The sequence below is a fragment of the Micropterus salmoides genome, unplaced genomic scaffold (assembly GCF_014851395.1).
Source record: "Micropterus salmoides isolate LMB-PRFRI ecotype aquatic unplaced genomic scaffold, ASM1485139v1 Ms_hic_scaffold_11, whole genome shotgun sequence".
In the NCBI taxonomy this organism is placed as follows: Eukaryota; Metazoa; Chordata; class Actinopteri; order Centrarchiformes; family Centrarchidae; genus Micropterus; species Micropterus salmoides.
In genome coordinates this window covers 28,205,042-28,215,856 of record NW_024040152.1, presented here as the reverse complement: position 1 = coordinate 28,215,856, position 10,815 = coordinate 28,205,042, and the positions used below count along the sequence as shown (strand labels likewise).

At 42.5% G+C, this 10,815-nt stretch overlaps 1 protein-coding gene across 1 annotated transcript; it reads left to right on the top strand.

The window, feature by feature from the left end:
* The first annotated feature begins 1,973 nt into the window (after positions 1 to 1,973).
* Positions 1,974 to 9,338, top strand: gdf6a (growth differentiation factor 6a). The gene is made up of 2 exons (XM_038712100.1): positions 1,974 to 2,709; positions 7,004 to 9,338. Exons 1-2 carry the CDS (start codon positions 2,349 to 2,351, stop codon positions 7,963 to 7,965), a joined length of 1,323 nt encoding a protein of 440 aa, XP_038568028.1. The 5' UTR covers positions 1,974 to 2,348; the 3' UTR covers positions 7,966 to 9,338.
* Positions 9,339 to 10,815: the final 1,477 nt, after the last annotated feature.

Genomic DNA, 10,815 nt, shown 5'->3' with positions numbered 1-10,815 from the left:
TATAGGCCTTGCATATGTTCAACACGCGCAGGAGGTCTCTGTGCACTATGCGCATTATGCCCAATACAGTCAGAGTAAGAGCGAGTTTGCTCTCCATGGTGCTGAAATGAGGGAGGTAGGCGCGGCTCCTGTTCCTAATTATATCCATTCATATGCAGATTCTGTGATGTAAAACACCATAATGTTTGCCCGAGCAACTGCGCCACTGAATCAAGTGGGGGAATTAGTGCAGAAACCCGGCTGACACTCGTTGTAGCCCAGATGAATCAAACGGTGTCACGTATCTCTATGAAATAACGTGTTGGCCATGCGGTAATGCTGGTGTGCACAGGCAACACGCACGCACACACGCACACACACACACACACACACACACAGGTGTTCATCATTACGACGGTGTCAACTGAGTGGTGCTGAGTCAAATGTTAGCATGTGACCCATGAGCAGCAGTCTGTCTTCTTATCAATGAGGCCCTCTGCTGGAACAAGATGATGCCACACAGTGGGCTGCATGTTAACCTAACTCCTCGTCACTACGACCTGAATCACTACCAATCACACAATTCTCAGGTTCATGAGAGTATTATCATTTGCAGTCAATAATAAGTCAAACTTGAAACATTTCAATGTGCACAACAACATGACAATTCCGTTTGACATGTTGGCCCTGAGGTTAATAGGAGATCAGACAAAAAGCTGTCCATGTAAAAAAAATAACCGACAAAATAATGTGCACACATGGCAAAGGACTGTAGGCAGCACAATATTATTTAATGTGGCAAGGAAGGTGTAGTTACTTTAAAGAGTCAGTATTTCTATGTGGAAACACATCCCTCCTGACTCCAATACTAAATGAGGTTAGATGCACACATAAATTACACATCTGTAAACTGTGAACTCGTGTTTGGCTCTGATGGTGGCATTTGTATCTTTCTGGTGATCCAGGTAACGTGGAGACACAATATTCTGTCTTTGGCTACTGCATTTGAACCTTTGAATTCTGCGATGAACCCTGATGGCGTCAAACAAAAAAACTGATGTTTAAGTCCATGTGTGAAAGCTGATCAGGACTAATATACGATTTTAAGATTTTAAAAACCACTTGAACGGTAGGTCACTGCCCTACAATGTGCAGCACAAAGTTATACAAGCAGAGTTTCCTAGATGACGTGAATGCAGCATTTGCCCTCGTTTCTTTATATGTGGGAAGCGTCGGGTTGTAATAAAATGGAATGACCACTAGAGGTCACTGGTGTTGTTTAAAATGTGTCTGAAGCGTTTGAACGACTCCACACCAAGGCTGAATATTTTGGGTTTACTGTGATCACACACCTCTAGGTTACATTTAAATGCACGAGACCTCTGCCCTCAGCGTATTTAACCATTTGCCTGTTTCTGGGGAGTTGATTCGCTACTCTTCAAATGTCACCCACTCAACACAAAATCAAATACTGAAACTCCGCCTTCCTTGTTTTATTATTCATTTCGTATAATTTAAGAACATCTTCCAGTAAATAACGTGTGAAACACAGTTGCAAAATTCATGATGTTTCTTTTAAAAAAGACACTGCTTTATGATCCCCTTGTGCACACAGTGCACACAGTCTTTAGCCTCTCTGTGCGTAAAATCTAATCTAATTTAATCTAATCTAATCTAATCTGATCTGATCTGACGTGTCCTTGGAAGCTCCAAAGACTTTGTGATAAAGAGCCCTAAAACTCTGTTTTAGTTTTTTTTTTTCTCTGAAAACTGTGTGGACCTACATCTACTTTCTTCACCTTTATAAACTTGGTGGTGACGGACATATCTTTGCTGCTCAGACATGTGTGCTTTGAGTCTAAACCTGTGTCTAAAATAAGTCATTGAGAAAGGATCAAAATAGACAAAAAAGAAAATAGTGTTATTTATTGCAATTTGAGTAACACATTAATATCATAATTTAAGTCATTGACCTCCTTAATAAAGTAAACCAGTATTCTCTATGGACATTGTGGACTGTGGATCACCATCAACAAAAGCTTCCACACATGGGCTCTCGTGTTTGTATCTTGTGGCGGTCCGTTGGCTCTACTGCGCGTCTGTTTGGAGGTCTGTGACATTAAAATTGTTTGGGAAGCCCTGCACTGAGCGACCATGTGGGCGTGTTTCTCTCGGCCCAACAGTCTCCGCTCTTGTGTCGAGTCCAGAGCGCAAAACGCACTTCTTCTGGTGCGACCGGAGAGCGCAAAAGTAGCAGTCCTCCGACCCTGACGCGCACACCATCTCTGACTCCCGGCGGCCCCCAGAATCCAACTTCACTGCGCGGGAAATAAAGAGCTTCTTAACATCTCCCGGTGACTCTTCCAGCCATGGACGCATCTCGACTCGTTACGCTATATGTGGGCCTGCTCCTTGTTTTCCTTGGGAATATACCGTGTTTCCAGTCTGCTGCTATCATCTCTCCCTCTGCGCCGAGGAGAAACAAGGGAGCCAGGGTCTCTCATCAGGACGGACAAAGGTCGTCTAAATTCCTAAAAGACATCTTTGCGTCTTCGCATCCTATGGTGGGCCATCATAAAGAAGACCCAAAGGACGCAATTGTGCCGCATGACTACATGCTCTCTATATACAGGACATACTCGACTGCAGAGAAGCTCGGACTAAACGCTAGCTTTTTCCGCTCCTCTAAATCTGCCAACACAATAACAAGTTTTGTGGACAGGGGAACAGGTTGGTTGACGTCCGCTGCCAGCTCCACCAGTTCAGTTCCAGCTCAGTCTTGCATAATTCTGTGGCACAGCTTTTCCTCAACTGACGGGTCTAATATTCTCCTCTTGTATAGATCTGAATGAAATGTGGCTAAAGACTACAGTAAATCAAGAAAACTACAGAAAAACAAGCTCGCAGCAGCAACTTTTACGCACAGTTTAGACCAGGGGAAAAATATGTGCAAATGCAAATTTTAAAATATCAATGAATCACAAGAATAAGTGTTGAAAGCTGCATGATTGTATGTTATTCAGGAACAGTTTAGTGATTGTATTCGGATCTAGTTGCTGGAAAGTCGCTGAAACATGTGCTTTTTTCGAGTATTAAGTTATATTACACTTAAATTAACCTCTGGGTAACAGGACAGTAAAACACTCTAAATGAAGGCTGTAAATCACTGCAGTGCAGGTTGCAGCAAAAAAAAGTTCTCAATACAGAGGAAACTTTTCTTTCAGTTATATGAGAGCACTCGGTTGTTCATTTTCGATTTTCCCTATTAATCTCCAAACGCAAACAATATTAAATAAGCCCGACGATTTAAAGCAGAGACTGACGATTTAAACCACAAACTAAGTTTAAACCGCGAAATCCGGCACATGTTATAAAAAATGTGTTGCCATTATCGTGCCCAGTTCGGCCAACTTGTGCTGACAAAGGAAGCTGGGGGCCATGGCAGAGCGGCTCTGTGTGAGAAGCAGGTGTTTGGGTCAGTTAACATGTGTAACCAAGTGATTTGACCAGCCTGAGAGGACAAACAGACTCTGATAAACACAAACACATCCAACGCACACAAGGGGACATAAGCCGAGTTAATCTTTGCAGGAGAAATAAAAGCTATCTTTGTTTGCGCTCCCCTCCTGTCTGAAACACTCTGAGCCTCATCTGCGCGCTGCAAAAAATATCAATCATTACGAGTTATTTAGTCCAGAGTCGGCTGCTTAAATCAAAGTATTATCTACCTACTTGTTGAGCCTCAAGTATTTCTAGTGCAAATCAACTTTTTAAAGACTTATGTTCAATAAAATGTAAATAAAAAAACGTATTTGTTAATTTTACTAAAAAAAATAAAATAACTGCATTGAACATGCGTGGTGCTATCTCACACAACTGCTCTCTTTTAGACAAAAGAGGATGAATCTGAAGCTAAAAGGCTCGTCCGTGTGGCAATTTCTTGCAGTGTGAACTGATTTGATATAAAACCGCCTCAGTTTCTCCTTTGATTTTGATGTGATGTGTCACTGGCTCTGACCCCGAGCTGGACCCTCTGAGAGCTGCTTGGCATCGAACGGCTGATTCGAGTATTTGAACTCGGTGATCTAATTGAGTGTTCATGTCATAACATATCAAACACTGTCTATTCTCCCATAATGACCCAGCTCGGCCACGATGGGCACATCACCAAAAAACGACGAAGGGAAAAAAAAAATGAAAGAGCACTTCCTCGGCTGTGAAGTGGTTCGTATTTCTTTTACTGCGGAACCTCCCTTAGCGACCGCCACTTTAATTACGGAAAATTATTTTTCTTCCCGTTCTTTCAGCTCAAGCGCCTTTGGTTTCTTTTGGGATTCCTCCCAGCATCTCCAAAGTGTTGCATTGCATTAACCTGCAGAGTGAACCTCAGCTGGGAGTTTTCGTTATTCAAATCGTCTCCGTCAGGAAATAAATACACACTGAGGCAGCTTGCTTTTGACGCGTAAAGTTAACAGGTTTTGCGTCTTTTACGCATTATTCATCCATGCAGAGACAGGTTTTACTGAGTGCACCTATGATCCACGGCTTCTTTGGCGTTCACACGTTTGTAGGTAGATGAAATGTGCTTATAAAACCAGGCGGGGTGTTTCCTGGAGGTCAGAAAAGGCAAGATCAGAAAAGAATAACCCGAATCTGAAAATTACTTTTGGCACTTGGGGTAACTCATTAAAGCGCAGATGGTGCAGCTCTCTCTCTCTCTCTCTCTCTCTCTCTCTCTCTCTCTCAATCTCTCTCTCTAAACAGAGGCATAGATGACAAAAACATGTTTTGCATTTGTTCAAATACAAGCAGCAAGGTCAAACAAAAGTGCACAGGATGCCGTTTTAACCAAGCAATAAAATCCGCCCCATTCTCCCCCAATTATCTACCGTCAAGCATCTTACGCATAATGGAAAAAATGGCTTTTGACATAACAATGAAATTAAGAAAAGTCTCTACGTTTTTTAACTGTCAACACGAATATCTCAATAATTCCAACAGTGTGTTCAGTCAGTCAGTCAGCCCGTGCAGGCACGTTTTAAGGGGAATGTTGTCGTTGGCAGGATGGGATGAAATATAAGAGGGGAAGTGCTTTAATGAGGAAGTTGGGAATTCAGAACTGTTAATTATTTGGTGAGCTTGTATTCGATTTGTTTGAGGTCTTATAAAAAAAAGAATCCTAATGCAGACCATACGCGCAAAGTCACTGAAAGGAGCACAAGGTTTCAATCTGCTTTTATTGTTTGACTCGGCAGGGTTCACGGAGGAAGAGTGACAGCTAGATTCAAATATCTCTTTAGAACGAGTTTTACAAATCACACCCCAGGAGTGTTTAGATGTGGGCATGTCAATTTTATTTTTAAAGAACACGCTCAGGCAGAAATGGAGCCGACGCAACACGCTTTAATTTCTTTCTTTTTTTTTTTAAAGAGACAACAAATCAGCCATCTCAACAAGAAATTTAATTCTGCTTTGAGGTTTAAAACCAAAAGTTTCTAAACAAGTGGACACATTTGACATTTAAAAAGAAAGTCATTGCTCACCCACCCCATGGTAAATCAATGTGTTTAAAGACTTCTCTCGATTTAATGTAATTTTCTTGCTCATTTCTGCCCGTATTCTGCATTTGGCTGCAGGGAAAATGTCAATGTGGTAATGTCGTGTTCACCCCTATTTGCGGAATGTTTTCTCTTTTTATAAGAACAAAAGATATAAACGGAAAATGGTACAAAAAAAGAATAAAACCAAGAAAGATTTAATTGTAAGTATGTGCGTGATAATAACTGATAATTATGCTAAACAGAAATAATTCCGATCCTAAATGTATTAAAAAAAACACTCAGGCTGAATTCCTTTTTGTTAAATGCAGATATTTTTACCATTTAAAAAAACTCTAACGCTTTTCATGCATTGTTGTATTCCAGTCTCATTGGTTCGCCTAGATGGAATATTTGCAGGCCTCCTGGGTCTCCAGCAGGGAATAATGCATTAATTGTGCATTGTTCAGTTGAGTGTACAGTATGTCGCCTTTGGTCCGTTGTGTCTGGCAGCACCCAGGGGCCTTCACATCACTAGGCCCCTTGTTGTTGTTTTTTTTCTTCCTGTCTTTGCTTTACAACTCTGCAAGAGTTCAGAAAAAAAGAAAACTAACCACACTTCTGATGTTCTGACTGCTGCTTAGACTTAAGAAATTTTAAGACTGTAAAGAAGGAAAAGTTTACTTCCACTCTGTCAAGGAGCTGGAAATTAATAATCTGTCATCAAGTGAAATGAAAGCAGCAGCTATTTTCATTAAAAAACATGCTGGCTTTGATTATAAGTGGACTGACATTACATTTTCGCCAGATTTTTATTGGATTATTGTCACTGCAATGTCTGAAACGAAATTTGGCCCTATGATGATGGGTGATTAGTAATTAATACATAAAACAATTTTGTTTTGAGGGGTGCAAGCGAGATTAGATGCTTCTTCCTGGATATGCAATGGAGTTTGTGTGCTTTTCATCCCAATATCATTTCAAATTGTTCATGTGCATGAAATGAAATTAAGAAACTCGAGGAACCGCAATTTTAGGGAGGCAGTCATAAAGCAGGGTTTGCAAACTTAACCCCCATTCAGTCTTTATCATTATGAAAGATACACCAGATTTTATTATCAGGAGAGCTGTGTTTGGATGGAATCAAATCAAAATAACTTAGAGGTTTTATACATATGACATAGTCATAGTCCACCATAGTTGTTTTTTTGGGTTTTTTTTTTACCGATAATAAACTGTAAGTTTATATACTCTCACCCAAACTGAGGACTTGTCAGCTGTACTTTGTTTCAGGCAGGTTCAGGGTGGACATTTGAAAAACAAGAAAGGGGGAGAGAGAGAGAGAGAGAGAGAGAGAGAGAGAGAGAGAGAGAGAGAGGGCCTCTGTGGGAGAATGTGAACCCCCCCCCCCGCTCCCTCAATCCTTCTGAACACTGTACACCCTAAGTGAATCTGACTGCAATTATTTTCTTCTTTTATCCTTGCAGACGATCTTTTGCACTCTCCTCTGCGAAGACAAAGGTATCTGTTTGATGTCTCAACCCTTTCAGACAAAGAGGAGCTGGTCGGGGCAGAATTAAGGATATTTAGGAGAGCGCCCGGGGATTTGCAGACTTCCCTGCAGACGACGGGTCTGTACGATATCCAGCTCTACCCCTGCCGCTCGGACAAACTGCTGGACTCCAGGTCTCTGGACCCGCTGGACTCCACCAAGAGCGGCTGGGAGGTTTTGGACGTGTGGGAAATGTTCAAAGCACACCAGCGTCATTACCATCACCCCCACCATCACCATCAGCAGGGGAACCAGCTCTGCCTCCAGCTCCGCGTCACTCTCGGCAAATCAGACACCGAAGTGGACCTGAGGCAGCTGGGGCTGGACAGGAGCAGCCGGTCCCAGCGGGAGAAGGCCATCCTGGTGGCGTACACCCGCTCCAAGAAAAGGGAGAACCTGTTCAACGAGATGAAGGAGAAGATCAAGTCGCGGAGGTCGGTTGGCGAGAAGGAGGAGGCGGTGGTGAAGGCAGCCACGGAGGAGGGGGTTTCGCTGAGGGGGGTAAAAGGCGAGGGGCCTCGGCGGCGGCGGAGGACCGCGCTGAGCAACCGGCACGGGAAGAGGCACGGGAAGAAATCAAAATCCAGATGCAGCAAAAAGGCGCTGCATGTGAATTTCAAAGAGCTGGGTTGGGACGACTGGATCATCGCGCCCCTGGATTACGAGGCGTACCACTGCGAGGGTGTGTGTGACTTCCCCCTGAGGTCGCACCTCGAGCCGACCAACCACGCCATCATACAGACTCTCATGAACTCTATGGACCCAAACAGCACCCCGCCTAGCTGCTGCGTCCCCACCAAACTCAGCCCCATCAGCATCCTGTACATAGACTCAGGCAATAACGTGGTGTACAAACAGTACGAGGACATGGTGGTGGAGCAGTGTGGGTGCAGGTAGCGGCCCTTATGCATACAAAAAATAAACTTTAAAAGACAGAAAAATCAAAGATAAGTCTTGATGGGTCCCAGGTTGAAGTCCTCACAGGTCTGAATGCTTTGACGCATGACGCGCCTTGTCTTTATTCAAAAGGGATGCACACAAAGGCAGAATCTGCTATTTATTCAGACTCAGTACAGTCACAGTTATTCACACTCTATGCCTTAAAGTGTTATGCCTTCATGCCCATCCATGCAAGAGGTCACCACACATCAAACCGGCTTCTGTTTCCCAGAGAGGGAGAAGTGTCCATATGGCACAAGGAATGAGTACAAGGCGAGATGGGAGCCTATTGAGTCCGACTGTGCACCTGTTCGTGCCGAGACCATAGGACAGTGGGCTTTGCCTGTCAGTGCTTTGTTGCAGCTCTGCCGTGTGATCCTGCCAGCCAGGCCGGACTCTTTTGGGTATGTGCATCCAGGCCGTAATTGCCACTGTCCAGCTGGAGTCATTACAGGCCCGAGCAAGTGCCTGTTTTCCAAAAAAGGGGGTGAATGTCTAATCTACCAAACAAACACAGACACACACACACAGACACACACGCGCGCGCGCGCACGCACGCACACACACGCACACACACACGCACACACAGACTGGTCTGAGGAGAGGGAGTTTGGTGGTGGCAATGCCTTCAAGAGATTTTTGCCTTACTGGAGACCAGTTGAGAGGCACTGGAAGATGTGGACAGTAAGGAGACAAAACCAGACTGGGGCCCTGTTGTAAAAAAAAAAAAAGAAAGAAAGAAAAAAAGCACACACGAACTTTTTGCTCAAAGTCTGCATCTTTACGAAATGCACTTCCACCACTGACATGCGCAAAGGACATGCGGTCAGCGAGAGAGTTGTCTTCTCTGATGACGAAAATATATGAAAATAAGACTCGCAAAGGAGACGATATTTAAATGCACATTAGCTTTGAATGCACTGCTGTTCATTTTTTTTGAGCTGTAAATATTTGTACAGTTGAAAACTTTACAAAGTGCAACGAATGAAGAAATGACAAAACGGCATTTCTTTGTAAATATACAAAATGCACTCAAATCGGTATAATTTCTATTCTAATTATTTTATTATTTGTGATGTACAGAGTTTCATGATAATCATATATTTCTTACATTGATAAGATTAATTTAAGGTGTATTCAATATTTTTTTTGCAGAGGGTGGAAAATACCATTATTAATGTCTACCTCATAATTACATATAGGATCTGAGTTTTGAGGTGCATTCAGTTAGAGTGTAAAGAACTTTTACAATGATATATAAGATCATTTATATACATATATTACTGGATAATATTCCACACCATTACTGTACAAATAAAATTCCAAACAAAGTCTGGTACTTCTGATGATTAATGCAACCCTTTTTTGCATTCATTTCATTCATTTTATGTGTTTTTAAAGAGAGTCTGACTTCCCCCCAAAACACAGAAATCCAATAAGACCATTGTGGGGCATTTCCTTATGAGGGCATAAGATTGCCAAGATGTTGTCTTTTTATTAATGGATTCATTACATGAAAAAAGTCATTACATTAATAGTATTTTTTAAATGATGATGGCCTGAATTACTTTCTATAGTCTCCTCATGCATCATTATATTTTGTTCTTCCTGGATGATTAAATATGCTCAAATTACACCTGGTTTAAGATCATACTAAATTACCTTTAAAGTAGAAAAAAGATCAAATATTATGGCAATTGTAGACTATTCCATATATAGAGACTTTCTAAGCTTAGGTTTTTGCAACAATCAACACTGAAATCCCACAATAAGTGTGCACAGTGCATATGGAGCACATCTACCTTTGCCTTCAGGTATGCCAGCTAATTCCTCCCCTTTGTAAACAGTCTCTCATTATAGACAACAAATGTCATTATTCACTGGCTGGCTGGCTCAGGATTGCGCCACAAAAACCATATAAACATATGGTGACCATCCAAGTCATCAGAAATCCACTCACTGACTGTCACTGATATGGCACAGAATGTAGGAACCCAAGCTATTTCCCAATGAATTAGCCTGCCTGGGTCAAGTTTACTTAACACTTTAATGTTTCGAAATCTGCGGATGAAAAAGTTTGAAAGAAGGGATTGCTTCCATATAAGCTATCGACCTTGGCCTGGAAACAATTAGGAAATTGCTTTGAAATGTTATATGTTGTCCAGGCTCTTGTACAGTATCATGTCACTCCCCACATGTTTGCTAGGGGGAAACAGAGGATGCTAAGTGCACTCTTTAGTGGCCGCGGCAAATGACTGACACAACAACCATTCCCCTGAGTATAACCAAATGGCCCTTCAGGCTAGAAGTCTGGTACACCATTGCCGGGGTGCTGCTAGGAGCCATGCTATTCCTGCTGCTCACAAGTGCACTATGGGAGGTAATGTGCACCACCACGAGACTTTGCAGCTGATTCCTGATTAGATACTGTAATGTCCACAATTTGAAGCAATGCCGTGGTAACTTTTGGGATAAACCTTAACTTTTTGATTTATATTTATTTGACAACTTCCCCGGTGTGGTGGGCACTGGCCTGGACGTGAGGCTGAATGTTAAGGGAACAGTTAAATGGTGATGAAAGGGAAAGGAATGCTTTGTTTACCCGCTTCAATCCCTCACTCTCAAGTTAAATGTTCCTATAAAGTTCTTCATCACAACCGCCTTATTGTCCCCCCACTCCACGCCGAGGCAGAGAGAGTTGTGTTTATTTGAAAGTCGGTCCTAATATATTCGTCTAAGCAAAAAGAAATCGGCAAAGAGACGGGTCCTTTTCATCAGAAACACAAATAGTCTTGACACCCCACATCT